This window comes from Adelges cooleyi, unplaced genomic scaffold, assembly GCF_023614345.1.
Source record: "Adelges cooleyi isolate 19-005CV unplaced genomic scaffold, UGA_ACOO_1.1 ACOO_flye_CR_arks_rails_tigmint_CR_PRNA_2, whole genome shotgun sequence".
Lineage (NCBI taxonomy): Eukaryota > Metazoa > Arthropoda > Insecta > Hemiptera > Adelgidae > Adelges > Adelges cooleyi.
This window is the reverse complement of record NW_026095860.1, coordinates 605,710-624,799: the sequence shown is the minus strand read 5'-3', so window position 1 is coordinate 624,799 and position 19,090 is coordinate 605,710. Positions and strand designations below refer to the sequence as shown.

The following is a 19,090-nucleotide window of genomic DNA, read 5'->3' as shown; positions in this document are numbered from 1 at the left end:
ATTTTAAAAATGATTTCCAATGCAATTGTGCAGTTAAAAATCAACATTTCAACATGTTTTTGTACCGCAGTTTTTCAAAAACGTGGAAAAACGAACGCTATAGTCATTGATAAACTTTATGTAAGATTGATATAAATCGAATTCAAGAGTATCTTTATAGTGCAGTTGAATTTCACCAATAACCGTAGTTGCTTTTTCCGATTGGCGCTTAACCGGGTGTGTCGAATATTCTAATAGTGGGATATTTAAAACACGGCATAACCTTTTCATATTGGAATTTTCCAGACATATAGTCTGCGTTTTGTTTAAAATAATCTGCACCGTGTTTCAAGATGATACTGTTGAGTTCACAGAAGACATCGTCGTCGTTTAAGTGTAACGCATTAATAACGCGCGGTAAAACCATTTGGAAATCTTCAATTAAAAAATCAACGTCTTCGTCTGTATCATAAGCGGCTAGTTTTGGCCTTGAACTTATGAAAATACGACTTATTTGCATCGGGAATTCCCACGTGAGTCGTACCAACATAAATCTAAATATGCCAACAATGATAATGTTAAGATTGCCAAACGTGAGTAATCCTTCCAACCCACTGTTTTTGGGTGTGAAAATCATTTTCAACGTAATGTCGCTTTCCAATACAACACAAGCCAATTTATATACTTTAAACAAATTTGCCTTTCAGATGCAAAAATATGTAGAATCCGAAATTGTTTATTTTATTATCTGTGTGGAAATACGATTAGTTAAATAGATTTAGTTACAGTCCATTTTTGTTGATAACATTTATCCGTTTAAACTGATGTTGTGCATTTTCTGTGTCTTCGCCGAACAAATAAACCCCCCTGAACCGGTTAGTTTTGTTTATTTTTACAATATAACATGTTAACTGAAATGGCTTTTATACTCGTAGGAAAATTTTTTTAAATCATAAATAATACCTTGAAACCTTTTTTTTTTGTAAATATTGCCTATACAAAACTCCTTAAAAACGGAAAACTTAAAGTAAACCTAAATTTAAAATACTGTAGATGAGGCTGTTGTCGAAATCTGGATCAGGTGCTGTCGAAGATGCAACGGATTTTGTCGAAGATAGACGGGGTACTGACGATGATGACTAAAAATAGTAGTGTATTACGTAATATTTGATATTATGCATTGTGTACCTACTATATAATATGTTTTGAAAATATATATACTTCAATATTACAAGAATAATCGTTGTACTTAATTTTACCTGGCCCAATATATCATAAAATCTTTCTTTTGTGTACTATAATGTAAACTCAAACAGTCGCCGCTAATGTAGTAGATTGACAGTACGGAAAGCCAAAATGTCGGTTGGTACTGATCAGTTAATACAGGTCTATTAACTCATAAATGATATAGCTAACTCACACAAAGCCTTAACAAGCCAAATAGAGTCTGTAAAAATGTTTTTTTACTACTACTACTAACTGTTTTAGCTCCGATGCAAAGCGAGAAGGTATTGGTTTTACTCTGATGTGGGCTTTTTTTTTATCTGTATACACTGTAACTTTTTTAATACTGGACCAATTCCTTCGAATAGCAACTCTATAAATCACAAATTTTATCTAGTTGGTACTTTGGGGAGGTAAAAGTTGAAAAAATTTACTTCTTCACAGACGAAATTTGAAAAAAAAAACCGTACGAGTTTTTAAGTTACAGTGTATACAGATAAAAAAAAAGCCTACACGATATCACGATATGTTATTCCTTTAAAATTAGGTCAATTGTAATACAATTTTAAAACATATTATTTCTTGGTGCTCACATGCATAGCTTTTGTAGGTAGTCTAGGCGGTACCGTGTGTTTTTGTTTCTTTATTTGTTCTTGACAATTGAGTACATAATAATACTTTGGTATAATATACATATTTACATACTTTGGTATAATATACATCTTTACATACGTAGACTAGTGTAAAATATGGTGTCAACTTGTATATTACGATAAACCACAATAGATTTACAAGACAAACATGACTAAACTTTTTGTAGACAATATCAATATTATATTACTATCGAAAATTATAGGCTTAACGTGTATAGACTTTGTAGAGATAGTGTAGAGATTTTTGTAATATTACAATTAGTATAAATGATTTATATATAATATTATTTTGTGCGTAACATTTTGTATAACACATATTATATGGTGAACATAGTTTTGTCCGAGATGACTAGTACAGTAGAGTATAGGCATAATGTAATCATAGCAATGAGGAAACGGAGAGGTCACGGGTCTACAGGAATTATTATAAATGAAAGTGATAAAATTGAATAAAATCACTTTCAAATAAACGCTTTGATGCTCATTTGTAAATACAGAACCTTAATTTAAAACTTTCTTACTTTACTGCTTTACTTGGTTTGGACTGTACTGGCTTGAAAATACTAACTACCGATTTGCATCGAAGCGTTTTTTCGAAAGTGATTTTATCACTTTCAGATTTAAAAATTCCTGTAAACCTGTGATCTCCCCGACCCCACTGTACTGGTTTTTTTATTATTTGTTTTTCAAATGATTGTGAATTGGAAGATAATACCAGTTTTTATGCTTTGCAAACATACTAGCTGTTTTTAAATTATTTTCAATTATGCTGAGAATGTTAGACTATTATACTTAACATTTTTTTATAAACGATTATTTTATACATAATAGTCTGATTTTTTAAAATCACAATCATTTCGAAATTAAAACAATGGATAATCACAACAAAGTAAATCCTATGATTTTATTTAAAATGGACATATTTTCAAAAAGTTGAAAATTTGTATAAAAAATGTCTTATGCATAAGATTGTTAATAATCCATGTGTAAGCTTATAAATAAATCATTTATTTACACTATATTTTAATTTTTTTTTAGCTCAATAACAACAAAGCTGCAGTATCCAAGGTCGGTATCACATTTTAAAAATACATATGCTTACTAATACGTGTATATTGTAAAATGTTTCCTTTTTTGTTTATCATAATTATTATGTTTCAACCTTCAGATTTTTCTAATAATAATGTACTCTAAATAACATATTCTGTTACCTATCATATAAATTATATTATGTCTATTACATACACCAATAAAATATATGTATAATATTCACCGAATAAGTAAATTTGTATTTTATTATCTAGTCTAATCCAACTATTTGTTTTTACTATCGTTGTAGAACACTTCAACGCTTAAGCGAATTGTTTATTATACTCATATTATAATTTATCCATTTACATAAGTCTTATAAATTTCCAATATTATAGTAATTATTTGAAAAGTTTATTTATAAAAAAAAAAAGACTCATTTAAAACACACGGTATCGTATCTATTTCAGTTTTTTCGATGAAATATTCTTAAAACCAAATAAAATAGCTTGATGATTTCCAAAGTGTTAGTTGGAGCCTGTGATCAAAATACGGTAACTGCGATTTATGATTAACAAAACAATAATTATCATTGATAGTACTAATAATTTTAAGATTTATTTTAAATTATAGACACTACTGTAATTACTTTCAAACATTAGGTGTTTTCTTGAGAACAAACCGCTAGATTTATTAAAAGAAGTTACAGTCTAATTAAAAAGGGCGAAAATGATAAAACACAAGCCTGCTGGCGCCTGGATTGTGATCTATATTCTCCTTGCGATTTATGATGATAGAATAGTCTTAATTATATGTTCTAGACGAATAAACAATAATCTTGTTGCTTAGTTATTGCGCTACTTTAGTATCGCAATGTAGTGTCATTTTCGGGATGGGGGCTAAAGGCTAAAGCTTGTTTCATACTTAAAAATTTTAATAAGGACCCCGATATTTCCTAAATTACTGAAAAATATGAGACTAGTAAGAATATATTTTATTTACTTTGTATATTATCTACACTTAATAATTTATTAAAATCTCGATTGGCCGATGCTGGTTTGGTTAGAAAACAATACTATTTGTAAAGGAAGTATTAGAAATTAACATAATATTCCTATTTAAATATATTGAAAATAATTATTTTTACTTATTATTTAATAATAAATATAAATATTGAAGTAGGTATAATTTTCCGACTTTCCCGAATGACATTTATTGGTATCGGTATAAATAAAAATGTTTTTTTGTGAATATCTTATGATTTCAGAGTATTATGTGCATAATTTTTACTTTGTTCAGTTAGGGATTTAGCTAATTTTGTTACTTAGTAGTGCCTACTTAAAAAATAAAAATAAATTGTATACCTATAATATTTTGAATTAAGTAAATTGCAAATAGATAACAACGTTATTGATAATGAATATTTTGAAAACATTATGAAAATTCATAATACTTTATTGTTTTAAATCAAGCGAAAACAAATTTACTATTTAGTATTTTAATAAATAATAGAAACAATATAATAACATAATTAATATAAAAGTGGCAAAATTTATTTAAAAAATATTCATGCAGATGAAAACACAAAATTAAAAATAGTTTTCATAAACTTGACTAGTCGGATAAAAATGAATAAATATTTTAAATTAAAAATCAATTTTTAAATAAATTAACTTAATACTTCTTTATTGTTTCCAAATACAGTGGAAACAATAAATTAAAAATAACAAAATAATTAAAAATAAAACGTTATTTGCATACCATGATTAGTTGGATATAAATAAATACATATTTTAAATAAAAATCCAATTAAGAAATATAAACTTATATACCTTAATAATAAGTTATCTTTAAAACCACAACAGTAAGTATAAAATAACAATAGTAACAATATCATCTACTATTTTTCATGTGTAAATTATGGAACTAAAAGATGTATTTAGTCTGTTATAAGTCAAATAGAAAAGCAAAATAATAAAAAATTGTTACCAAAACTATTTTAAAACTGCCAAATAGTCACGAAAGGTAAATGAGGTATGTAAAGGCTTTAGTCGTGTGCTTTTGCTTGATGCCTTTTGAGATTATCTTGGCGACCAAACGATTTTTCTCAGACCAAGCATTTATATCGTACCTCACCAATATGTATGTTTATGAGTTTTGAGATGAGATTGTGTACTAAAACATTTTTCACAGACATCGCATTTAAATGGTTTCTCGCCGGTATGTATCCTTTTGTGAGTTTTGAGGGAAGACTGGTGACCAAATGTTTTTTCACAGACATCGCATTGAAAGGGTTTCTCTCTGGTATGTATCCTATCATGAATTTTGAGGGTAGACCGGTGACCAAATGTTTTCTCACAGACATCGCATCCAAAGGGTTTCTCCCCGGTATGTATACGTGCATGTTTTTTGAGATCAGATTGTTGACTAAATGTTTTCTCACAGACATGGCATTTAAAGGGTTTCTCGCCGGTATGTATCCTTTCATGAGTTTTGAGGGTAGACTGTTGACCAAATGTTTTTTCACAGATATTACATTTAAAGGGTTTCTCTCTGGTGTGTATCCTTTCATGAGTTTTGAGGGTGGATTGTTGACCGAATGTTTTTTCACAGACATCGCATTTAAAAGGTTTCTCGCCGGTATGTATCCTTTTATGAGTTTTGAGGTAAGTTTGGTGACCAAATGATTTTGCACAGACATTGCATTTAAAGGGTTTCTCGTCCGTATGAATACGCCAATGTTTTCTCAGGTTTGATTTTGATGATAACATTTTTGAACAAATGCCACAATTAAATAGGCCACCATTGTTTCGAGTAAACCCTTTTGTTCTGCTGTTTCGATGATCGACTTTATTTTTTTGAGGCGCTTTCTTTTCCACGGAAGTGGTGGAATGGGACTTCGCAATATGCCGGATTATATTACTTTTGGTTTTAAATCTTCTTTGACATATATTGCAGTCGAACCGACGTATTTTGTATACATTTTCCTCGGAATCTATGGTTTTTGTATCATTTGAAGTATCGGTCGCTTTACACGGGAAATGAATACTAAAACACGTAAAAAACAAAATAAATTTATCTAAAGTCAATATATTTTGATGTTATACAGCAAGCATTAATATTACCTATGTTAAATGTACAACGCATCAAACACGCATAGTTTTTAAGAATTAATTTTATTGATTTTAGATCAAACACAAATATCTACTATTAACTCAAAACAAATAACATTTTTTTTTGCAACATTTAAAATATCTTACCCATAAGTATTTCCGATTTCTTTCTTTATCAAATACACCTCGGTATTAGAAATGCCATCGTGTGATGATGTTATATGACGGTTCATATTCCTTTCAGAAGTAAACGATTGTAAACACACGTTGCAAATTATGTCTGGCTGTGATTCGTCCACCAATTCGTCAGTTTCATGTTTAATGTTGGATATGTTATAACGCTCATCAACTCTGTAATTAATAAAACCCAAACTATTAAATTACTTTTTGTGCAAGATATTATCTAAAAATAGACCACTAAATTGGTTTGTTGTGTGTGCATAGAAGACAGAAGGTGTATTAGCTAAAAGGAGGATAAAACGATTAGATTATCAAAGTTTTATGTAAAACCAATATAAAGAAATGTATTAGATTTTGGTGAGCCGAATATTGTTCATATTCTAATTTATTTCTGTACGTTATACACATAAAATCTTTATCCCATCATAGGTATCGTTATGATTTCAAACCTGATTGGTATCGTGTTGGCATCATGCTGTCATTGTTGTTTTTTGTTTCTGTGAACTATTTAATGAACTTAGAGTAGTGCAACTGAGGTAAAAGTGTTTATCTAGTTATATTCAATAAATGTTAGTTAATGGCTAATGACCTAAATGTCGAAGAATAATCATTTTATAAATAAAAGAAAATGGTAAGATTTTAATAAAATTTTGTATTTAACTTAACATAATTTTTGATTGTAAAAAAAAGGTATTTTATAAAAATTAAACAAACTCCAATACTTATTATAATATATATTTTTTAAACTGTTAATATAAAGTTTTTATAATAAAAAATGAACCTTGTTCGCATTTTTTGTCTATTTTATAATAGAATAAAAAAAAATGTATAAATATTTTCTATATATTTATATAATATATAACACGGTAAGTCTTGTGCAAACATACGCTTACATAATGCGGTACTGTAGACTTTGACCGGTAATCATACTTTAACATTATTTTGATAAGAAGTAGATGTAGTTTTAAAACAATCTTTTATTATATGAAAAAGTGGTTCCTAATATAAGTTAAATGTCAGCGAAACGCTAACATTGATACCAACGACGGGTTTAAAGAGGAAGACGACATAATAACAAAAGATTAATAATTTTATTTAAGGGAAAAAAATGGTTATAAAAATAGCCTTACTCATAAGTATTGACGACTTCATTCTTTACCAAATACTCCCCTGTTGTAGAAATTTCATTTTTTTTGAACTGCACATCTAACGGTTTGGGTTCAATGACTTCAAACGTATTTTCAAAGGAGTGTTCTTCTGTTTCATCGTTTTCATGTTTAATTTTCAACACATTATACCGCTTGAAAACTCTATAATGGACATTTAATGTTAGTTGTATTTCTGTGCCATAGAAATTTAATAGGAAGAGACTTAATTACACAATTTTAACTATTTTATTTTGTAACAAATATTTGTAATAATAATAATATAATACAGACAGCTAATGTCCTAAATTTCCCAAGCTTGAATAAAATACAAATAAATAAAGAATAATTTAGTTTACATTGACCGAAAAATAAAAACCGACCAAATTTAAGTGGTATACTTTGTTTTTTTTAAACATTAAAACTTAATTTTAATTTACTTAAATTAGATGAATAACACAAAACTACAAGAATGACTTGTAGGTAAAAAGTTAACACCATAAAGATTAAAGGTAGACGATAGACCATTTTGCCGACTAGATTAATTTAAAGTGGCGTTCATCCCGTATCACTGGACTCCGGTGTACGAAGCATAGTACCTATCTTTTAGGATACATGAGATTTTATACTTCAATAGCTAAATAAGTGATAGGTTTTTTTTTAATATTAATAAATAAATTAGATGTACATGATCAGTTTCCAACAGCTGAATTCATATATTTTGGTTTCAAACTGTGTTTCATTCACTAATTCGTCAGTTTCATGTTTATTGTTGGGTACGTTATTATGCTCATCAACTCAGTAACTTACAAAGCCCAAATTTTTATTTACCTGTATGTTCAGACTTTTATCTATAAACAGATCAATAACTTTGCCTGTTTTGTAAGCATAAAAGGTCTATTAGCTAAAAGGAGAGTCAATATATATAAATACGCTTTAAATTTTGGATTTCTTTATGATTATTATAAAATAAACAGTTTCATTTTTATAGAGATAAAAATAAAAATCACTGATGTATTATATATATAACTTATAAAATAGTATTTACCAAACAATTATTTTTAAAAGAGTATATATTTTATTGAAAAATTTGACTGATCGATAACAAGTTTTAAATAAAGTCTAATGTTTTATATAATATAAACCTTAATCATTTATAATATCTCAAAAAAAGCTAAGTATAGAATAAGGTAAAGATAAGTGGATTAAGTTACTCAAGAAAAGTTAATATTTCTCTTTACTTCTTATAACGTCAAAGATAATTGTTTAAATAATACCGTTAATACTATTTTGAAAATGTATTAGGACATCATTAATTACATTTTTTATTTAAATTACAGAGGACGACATAATAACAAAAGCTAAATAGTTTATTAAGGATAAAAAAAAATGGTTATAAAAATCGCCTTACTTATAAGTTTTGTCGACTTCATTCTTTACCAAATACTCCTCTATTGTAGAAATTTCATTCTTTATGAACTGTACATCTAACGGTTTAGGTTCAATGACTTCAAACGAATTTTCAAAAGAATGTTCTTCAGTTTTATCATTTTCTTCTTTAATTTTTAACATATTATACAGCTTCCAAACTCTATAATTGACATGTAACATTAGTTGACAGTTATATTTCTGTGACATATATTTTTATTGAGGTTTAATAAGACGACTTAATTACATAATTTTAACTATTTTGTTTAGTAACAAATATAGGTTTTAATAATAATGATATAATAAAGAATAATTTAGTTTACATTATTTGAAAATTAAAAGTTTTGAGTGGTATACTATTGTTTTTTTTAAACATTTAAAACTAAATTTTAATTTACTTAAATTAATTGAATAATACAAAACTAAAATATGACTTGTAGGTAAGAAGCTAACACAATCTTTTAACCAACACATAAATATAATGTGTAATAAATCTCTTTGTTTATTGGGTTTTATAAGGCGCAATTGTTCGGAATTTAAGAATCTGATTGTATTAAAATATTTAACTTTACTCTAGTACGTTTTATACTGGAATACGGTTCAGTAATTTGGAGCCCATATCAAGGTAGATAATCAAATAAAATAGAATGCGTGGAAAATAGGTTTTTGCGAGTACATGCATTTAAACCAAACAAAATTGGTAAACTCTTGAATAACTAATGAGTCATTATGGTACTTGAGACACTTGAAAAAAGAAGGAAATTTTACATGATGCATCTTGGTTGTTTTAGTTTAAATTTGGTTGAATTCATAAATTGAGTGCTCTGACTTACTTAAACAAATACCTTTAAACGTCCCTCAAATAAATGCCCGTTTGTCACAAACGTTTTACTCAGCTACATACCGGCAAAACTAAAGTTTATTCTTTCCGATCAATAGAATGTTAGTTACAGGTAATTCAATAAAAAGTTTTGATATTTTTATGGTGATTTAACTAGGTTGAAATATCTTATTAATATGTAATTTGTACCTTTCTTATTTGTATCTTAGTTTCTAGTCCTTTTGCTTGTATTAATCGTAAAATAACTGTTATGAGCCCAATTTTGGTGAGTATAGTAATAAAAACAATAGTAATACTAATAAAGATTAAAGCAAGACGTTAGACCATTTTGCCGACTAGATACATTTAAAGTGGCGTTAAACCCGTATCGCTCGACCGAGTAAATAACAAGTAATAACAAAAACCAATAAATTATTATTTTATTTATTCACAAGCAATATTTTTGGTAAATGGAAGACAGAAAACTGGGCAATAGCGTAAATAAAAACAATAGGTAAAACAATAGGTACTCACACAACGTAGAACCCGGAACTCAGAACGTTGACAAATTTAGAAAAATAATTAACGGCAAGTTGAAACTCAAATGTAACGCAAATTGAAAGAAAATATTATCGAAACACGACACAATATTTATCATAGAATTCAACTAAGTTATCGTGATTAAAATCTAGCGAATCTCACGAATCGGATCCGTAGCAACAATAATGAATACAAACTGTTACTATGACGCTAAGTATAATTTAACTAGTTCACAGAAAGGAGAGAGTAAAATAGAAATCTCATATATTAACGAAAACCAGACTTGAATTTAATAATAATAGGTAAATAATTATTGTGATTTTAATGCAACCAAACGACAACGCTGACATTTTCTAAGCAGATTTGTGATAGTGTATATCACGTTATTTGTGATAACAAGTTATCTGCGCGGTTTACTCTACCGCACTCCACCACTCGCCACGAGTCATCCTCGCTTTCAAATGAATATAACTTTTGAACGGATGAATAAAAATATAAATTTGTTTCACCAATTCTTTTTTAAAAATTATTTAGAATAAAACGGCTATCTTGAAAAAAAGATGTAAAAAACTATTAAAAAAGTAAAACAGGTAGTGCAATAAAAACCACGGTGCTTATAGCGCAAATGAGTATAAATTATTAAAAAAAAAAATCTCAAAAATATTCACCAGAACAAAAGTTACTTCATTTGTCAAATCTTTGTGGACCATCCTGTATATATTATACCTGTATTAGACGTTTTTTGATTAATTATTTGGTAAAAAACGGGTATCATATTTTGAAATCAAATATTTATGTAGTTATTGGCATTTTGAGAATTAAGCTGGAGGAAAAGCTATAAAATTGTCGTTATTTATTAAAAAATTATTTAAGTTTGGATATTGCAAACAACTATAATCATACAATTATACTTAGTCTTACGGGAGAACTGTGCAGAAACAAAATCACGTTGCTCTTGTATGCGCCTGCGTAGACAGGAGAGACACAGTTTGGATTCAGCGCAGTACCATTCTCTGGTGAGACAGTGTATAACAGCTCATCTGCTCTATATTGTTGTTCCCGAAATGCATTGGTTATGTGCTCGGTCGTTGACAAAAAAAAAAAAAAGTATATCAGAATTTTTTGGAAAACTCACCACACGAGAACAGCGTACAGTATCTCACAACAGGACAGAAAACATTTATATCTGAACAACGTTTATGTTGCGTTACTGTTTAGGAGAGGTAATTGAAAATATTCGAGAGAAAAATCGTCCCTACCAAAGTTGGTTCTTGGATTGGTTTACTAATGACAAACCTGTATTTTAAATTTTACCCAACTGCAGTGAAGTCGACAGCAACAGTTGCAACTCAATTGCAGTTTCGATATTTACCGTCAACTTGCTCCAAACACCTACGTGCAGATTAGAAATAGATGTAAAAATAAAAAAAATCAAGCACATAGGCCTATAAAGAAATGAACTGATAGTAGAGAGAGATCTGTGGGTCGATATCGCTAAGGAGACATAAAGTGATTTGTTGGGTATCCCATAGAAGAAATAATATCACGGAAAGTAGTAATATAATAATACCTGATTTCGGAATTTTTCATTTGTTTTATTTAAATATCAAATTAAAATTGTTTTATAATAATGAATCAATGTATACTTCGTTGTTGCAAAATAAATACATTATCATGCATCGGCAAGTTTGAACTTTATTTATTTATACAATATTTTTTAATTATTATCAAACATTGTGATTTTTTATTATATATAAGGTATAACTTAAAAGAGAACTGTAAAGGTAGGTATTGATTTTGCAATACCTAGTAAATTTTTTTAAGCTTGGATGCGGATCTGCGAGGGATTTTCACTCTAAGACATATCTAATAATTTATTAACATTTTATTATTTTATTACTAACAAAGTTGTAATTAGTACTGCTATAATATGTTTAAGTACGTTGTCCAATCCTTTTCGAATTTAGTAGTGTTAATACATTTCTGAGTTGGCCCCATTGTTCTGTTTTTTTATATAAAATATCCAGTTTTGTACTTTAACTTAACTTTACATAAATGTACTTGTCTAAACAAATAATTAAATATCAATAAAACGTGATTCTAATGGATTGACACAAACTGTAATACCTGTATTATAGAATGTTGATTCGAAATATTGTAAACAAAATAAATTGATATTAATATACTATCGGTTTTTATATGTTATATAGTATGTATGTACCTACTTAAGTTATTTTTTATTAAAATTTAATAAAACTCATGCAATTGTTCAATTATTCTTTAGTATTTAATTGGTTTTAAAATTTCACATAGACATAAAGATTGTATTGTACATTGTAAACTAATGTATCACCACTACTATGATGATTATTATTATTTAATTCTCATTGAATCATTAAATTAATTCTATAGCCTTGTGTACGATAAACGTATATTCGATATTTGCTTAAATAAGTATAATTTAGTTGAAGGATAGTATGTCGACACCCAACGAATTTGCGGATATGGCGGCCTAAAACACTCTTAATAGCGCCTTCCAACTTTGCTGATAGGCAACCTAATGGACCCTAGTGTAGCACAGTATTAGGAAAATGACTGACACGGTAACGAGAAAGGTCTTCGGATAAAGGAATCAATTTATACACGGGAATGAGGAAATTGAGGTTAGTTTAGTCAAGGGATATTCGTGGACGGTCACGTCTTATATACACCAAGATGCTTTCTTATCAATTACAATTAGTTTTGAATGAACGAAAATATTATTCTGTAGAAGCAGCTCAAACAGCTTTATCATCGTTATTATTGTGTTCAGTAGGTAACTGTGTATTTATTTTCTAGCACTGGAACGTTCTCAAAACATATTGTAAGTCGTGCCATTTATTTGTCTATAACTATCAATTGAAATAAGAAAAAACGTACTTTGTTGTTGTTTTAGTGTACTTGTTCAAACAGTCACCCGTTGTATACACAATCTCATAAAAAAAAATATGCATCCAAAAACCATAGCAACGTTTAATTCGACTTTAACACTATAATCAGTGGCTACGTGCGATGGTCGGCCGCACCTCTTACAGAAATAACGAAATAGTAGAAATAATATAATTGATTTGATATTTTATGTTAAGGAATACTTTGTTATTATTTTCGTAGTATATTTATCCTATAAATATAATATCATATTATCGACGGCGGCGGCCGTATAAACTATTATGTGCGATGTTGTTGATAAGTGTCTTCATTTTATCATGAAATACGATTGCGTACGGACAACAGAGGAAAACGGTGACTATATTATTTAGTATTTTAATTTTAATTATAATTAATTAACGTATTACTGACGTTTAGTTTTTTGTTATAAGTAGTATTTTACTATAATATGATACGAATTCCGTGCAAAATATTTTAAAATAAAAATTTTAATTTCTTTCATTAGGAAAAAAAGTAGAAATAAAAAATTTAGGTAGACCCGTACCAAGTTTACCCTATTTAACTAAAAAAGGACAAAATGAATACACTCGTCATTTTAATACTGGGCTTTATCAAAAGTTCAAATGGCTTTGTGGTTGTGAAACTACCACATTTAAACTACCATATTTTGGAGTAAGACTGGTGTAAAAGATTTAATACATCTTTTAGCCAAAATAAATAAACATGAAAATTCGTTTAAACATCTACAGAATGAGACAAATTTCAAAGTGTTGGGAACTATTGACAAAAGACATAAAGGTTTAATATTATTATTTTTCAACTTAAAAAAATATATATATGCCTTGCAAAAACAGCTTGATGGATCAAACCTTTTGGTTTTGAGTTTTTATTTAAAAAAGTTGAATTAAATGTAAAAAATAATGTTTAACATGTTACAACTGACATTTTACCATTTTCGTCTATACATAGTATATGAAATTGTATAATTAGTACACTTTAAGTCTTTTACCTATGTCTAACAATAGAAATTTAAGAAAAGATGCTTATATCTTCTGAATGAAACGTTTTATGATGTTATCTTATGCCCTATCACTGTACTTCAGTGGTATTATATTTAAGGGTATTTTTTTAGGATCAAAGGGAAGGAGGTGATCATTTAAAACTTGTGAATCAATAAAGTACCTTTTTTTATTCTAATTTACTGTTTCTTTTTCCTTATCCACAAGTTGATTGTTTTGCACGAATTTAAATTAAACGGTACACTCAATAGGAATAGATATCACATTGAGAGTTGCTAGGGCTGGGTATTTATCACCGTTGTTGTTTGTAAATGATTTAGAATTTTTTTTGGAGATTTGAAAGCGAGCCCTGAACAACAATTATTACCAGCTGATTAGGTATATTATGTCCTAAATTGTCGTTTTTTAACTTGTACTGTACTTATTACCATTGGTGAACGTTATATTCAAATAAATAAGTATATTATAAACAAAAATAGTAGTATGTTTTAAACGCATTTAATAAAGTTGAAAATTAACATTTCACAATTTAACAAAGATTTAAATGAATCTTATTTCATTATTCTGAAGTTTTTCTTTGGGCTATTGCAATCGTTACAATACGTACGAATACATCTACATATTTTATTGCTGGATAAAGTTTTTGACAGATAATTGTTATTAACTCATAAAAGTCATCTATTCCTATAAGTTCTGAAAAAAAAACTTTCATTAGCTTAAAAACTATAGATAAATTTATATAAATTGTTAGAATACAAACAGCAGTTATACACCGCACAACTGACTAAAAAATGTTAAATGCGAGGACTTTTTACAACAACAATACCATTTCTATTTTACGTCAACTCCATATAAAACGTTTCTTAAAAATTATTATTAAACGAAGTAAAATTAATGTTTACCATTATATGGCACTATTCTGCCCGGTCTGGGACCTAAATGTTGCCCTGCCGCAACTACCGCAACATCTCTGATACCTGTCAGTTCACCCACATAATAAAGAAACTCTCTTAGTGTTATGCCACTCTCTTGGACTGTATAAGTGTGGTCAGGATTGATATCTTTTAAAATCTCTACTGAAATTTAATTACACTAATATCATTACACATCGTTACTGGTTACATAAAAAACTGATAATACTATTTAAATTCGCTTAAACTATAGATCAACATAAATCGACCAATCATTAACGTGATACAAGCCAGAGAACTGCATAATTCCAATAAATGTATAATTAGATAAATTCACGAAAAAAAAAAGTTTTTCCATTATTCAGTTAATCAAGATGAACTTTACTCTTTACCCGTGAACTAATTTTAATATTATACACAATTAAATTAGCTATTAACTTTAAAACAACATTTGTATGACTAAAACTCGTTTATGATTGAGGTTTACGAACATGGTTCGGATGAAATTCCATATAAATATCGTTTTTTATTCGCCAACTAAAAAAAAATTGTATCTCCAAAATGAAACAAATATATTTTTCAGAATTTAACCAATTGATTTAAATGAAATACATACGCAATAAAAATAATTGTTAAATTATAATTATCAAAAATCTAAATTAGGATTTAATGTCAAGTAGAAAAAATTACTTAGGTAACTAAAAAAAAAAAAAATTATAAATAAAAGTATAATTTTTGTTCATTAAGAAAAACGGAAAGCATCAATTTTTTTTTACAAATAAAGACTAAAACGCGGAGTCACTTTCTGAAGTGTCTACCGAACCGATTTCAATAGTTTTTTTATTGTTTTATAGTTTAACATCTTCTCTATGGGGGCTAAGAGACAGATTTTTAATTTTTTTTTTCAAAAAACATTTATGAGCATTTTTATTTTTACTTTTTTAATCGCAAAATAAAAAATCGGCTTTTTAGCCCCCACAGAAAAAATAGTAAGCTTCGTTTAAAAAAAAAACCTCAATTCGTCCAATAGATACGCCGGAAAAAGACAAAAGTAATTTTTTATCAAATTTTCGTCATAACTCGGAGAAAAATAACTTTAGAAGTATTATAATTAGAAAATTATAACATATGTTCATCTTGAAATTAGTAGGCATATGAAAAATGGCTATTAGATCAATGCTTGTCAAATATTGTCATTTTATTTATGGGAAATAACTCTTATTATTAACAATTCCTGTAGACTGTGAATAAATTTCGACCATATCAATTTGTCGCCAGGTTCATTTGTAATTTGTATGAACTTCATAGTATTACTTTTGAAGTATACAATTTTTTTTACGACATAAAATAATTTTGTTAGTACATGAAACCAATTTAGACATAAAGACCTGACATTATTACGCCTACTTCGGGTGATAGGATTTTAATTCTGTAAAAATATTTGAGCCTATCCGCTTTTTTTCCAGGTTACTGTGGATGTAAATTTTTGAATAATTATTTCATTTACTTAAAAAGACAAGGAAGTGAATACTAAAAAATTGAGAAATTAAAATAGGATTTAACAATAGTGGAATACCATACATGTTTAAACGTTTAGTTTATTGTACGTAATTTAATACAAATGATTTACAAAATATGTACAAGTAATTGTTGGAAAAAACTATACATACCACTTTTTCCTGTTCTGTGATAGAGTTGACTAATGGAGTAAAAAATGTTAGACACAATAAAATGAAAATCTTCATATTCATAATTATTATATTAATATTTTTTTCGTTTTCAATAAGGCTAAAAACTTTATCTGAAATCTACTACACAATGATTCTTATGCTCAATAACCGGCAGTTTTATGGTAAAAGGTTTTAGCTCAACCATGTTTTTACTATATTTACAAATGTCAACGAAATTCACACTACAGTTCACTTCGCAAAAAAATTCCACCAAAGAGTGGACTATTTGTTTAACATGACATGACTGTGTTGTTGATTCAATAGAAAACTTTTAGAACAACAATTTTCTAAACGTTTTTTCGGGACTATTTTTTTTGTGTTATAAAGTTTGAATTGCAGTCTAACGGAAAAGCCAAAATGAATATATGTAGGTAGAGTCTTTGAAATCAGTTGACAACTACTACATTTTTATTTGTGTAAACATTAGGAACAAAACCGCACAATGTACAAAAACTTGATTTTCTCATAGTTTGATGAGAACAAAGTATCTTATGGGCAACATTTTTTTTAAACGCCCTATTGTTTTAGTTTTGGATACGTCCAGTAAAACATCAAAATTCAATAAAATCGTATTTATTATCCGATAAACGCTATTCCTAATATATAGTTTGATTTATAGCAGATATCAAAATAACAGGTTTGGGAAATAAGTTTTAGAATACGGCGTGTACTAAGTTATTTGTTTTACAACGATTTGTTATTTGGTTTCTTCAACGGTGCACAAATGTAATAATGATAAAAACTCATTGGCGTGTTCGCTATAATATACTCGAAGCGTGAACTTGACACGCACGATAAACTAGAAAACCATAGGCAACTGGTTTTCTTCTTTATTTTTTTATCATGTCCCTTGCGCATGTAGCACATGTGTATCAATATAACGTATTTCTTACCCATACAATGACTTGTTATTCTGGCTTTTTTCATCGGTGCAACCTCGGTTCAAAATGTTATTCTACAACATTATGAAATTACCAAACATTTAACTTTTTTGATATTACCCTAAGGTCTATCGACTTTTGACACTTAAAGCCTAAATATAATCAACTATGTCATCAGAAAGATTAAATAGTTTAACCTTATAAAGAATTTATTTAAATATAAAGAATGCAAAACTGTCAGTGAATAACATAAATAAGGAATCTCAAAGTTGAGACACCAAATAAGATAACAAAACCATTAATTTTAGTAGTTCTTGAGCCAGTTCTGGGCCAGTTTCTTTTAAGTCGTCTTAGAGGCCGGAATGGAGTTAAACAATTTGATCATACCAAAAGGCCCTTTGCGATTATTTAGAGGCATATTAATTGTTTTGGTGTTTGAAGGTTTTGCTGATCACCAGATAATAATACCAATAGTTTATATTGGGTTCAAAAGGGTAGTGTAAAGAAGGAGCATGTTTTTTATTGGTATTTTTGAGTTTAACAGAGGTCGAAGCATATCTAGTCGATAGTTGAGTGCTTTGTGTTGTTCTTTTAAATGTGGTGACCAGGTGAAGAGCGAGTTACTAGTGAGTCCAGGTATATATGTATATTATATTGTACATGTAGTGAGAGAGCGAGAGTTGTGGAAAAACATAATCTGGCTGGCCACAACCACATTGGTATTGGGTTGGCTTAAATAAGATTTATGTAAAAACAATTCAGAGTACGAAAATTAATCCTACATTTTTAATTTGAAAAGTACTTTGATTTCATATTGTTTTTCAACATGCTATCGTGAGCTAAATTCCAAGTTTGTAAAATTGTTATTGTGGTTGTGTATTGATTTAAAAAAGTGTTTTTGTGTGGGCTATTACTCATATGTTGTTCACTTCGATACGAACCCGAGAAAAATAAAACGCCAAAAACAATGATAAATAATTATGTTTTAACACACAATACTTTAATTGGAAACCTAAATTTGGGCCTCTGCGGTGAAGAGTTCTGCAAACGTTGAGAAAAAATCGTTCTAGATAGAATAAAAAAAAATATTATAGATATATCCAGTAAAAAAACAAGTTTTGTATAAATATCTATGTTGTTATTAGCAATTTGAGAAATAGGCTGAAGGACTATCGTTAATAATAGAAATTATTAATGATTTTTGTTTAAATTTTAGACACTTAAAATAGTATATCTAGGTCAATTCTAACGACATAGTTTTTGTTTTGGATAAAATTCTTATTTAGTGCCAATGGTGTACCTATGACTATCAGGTAACTGTTTGAACAAGCCTACAAAACATCACATAAAAATAATATCTTTTCTTCTTATTTCAATGAATAACACTTAAATTTTTTTTTCGTGTAAGAAACTAAATATATAATTTTTTGGAAAAGTAATAATAATAATAAAACCATATATTGTTTTCAAAAGTGTTTAAATGAATATAAAAATAAAATAGTAAAATTAT

At 28.2% G+C, this 19,090-nt stretch overlaps 1 protein-coding gene across 1 annotated transcript; it reads right to left on the bottom strand.

Moving 5' to 3' along the window:
- Positions 1-4,802: 4,802 nt before the first annotated feature.
- Positions 4,803-10,370, bottom strand: LOC126833234 (zinc finger protein OZF-like). Its single transcript, XM_050564437.1, has 5 exons — positions 10,106-10,370; positions 8,735-8,914; positions 7,309-7,488; positions 6,146-6,349; positions 4,803-5,933 (listed from the first exon to the last, which is right to left on the bottom strand). Exons 2-5 carry the CDS (start codon positions 8,893-8,895, stop codon positions 5,018-5,020), a joined length of 1,461 nt encoding a protein of 486 aa, XP_050420394.1. The 5' UTR covers positions 8,896-8,914; positions 10,106-10,370; the 3' UTR covers positions 4,803-5,017.
- Between the last annotated feature and the right edge of the window lie 8,720 nt (positions 10,371-19,090).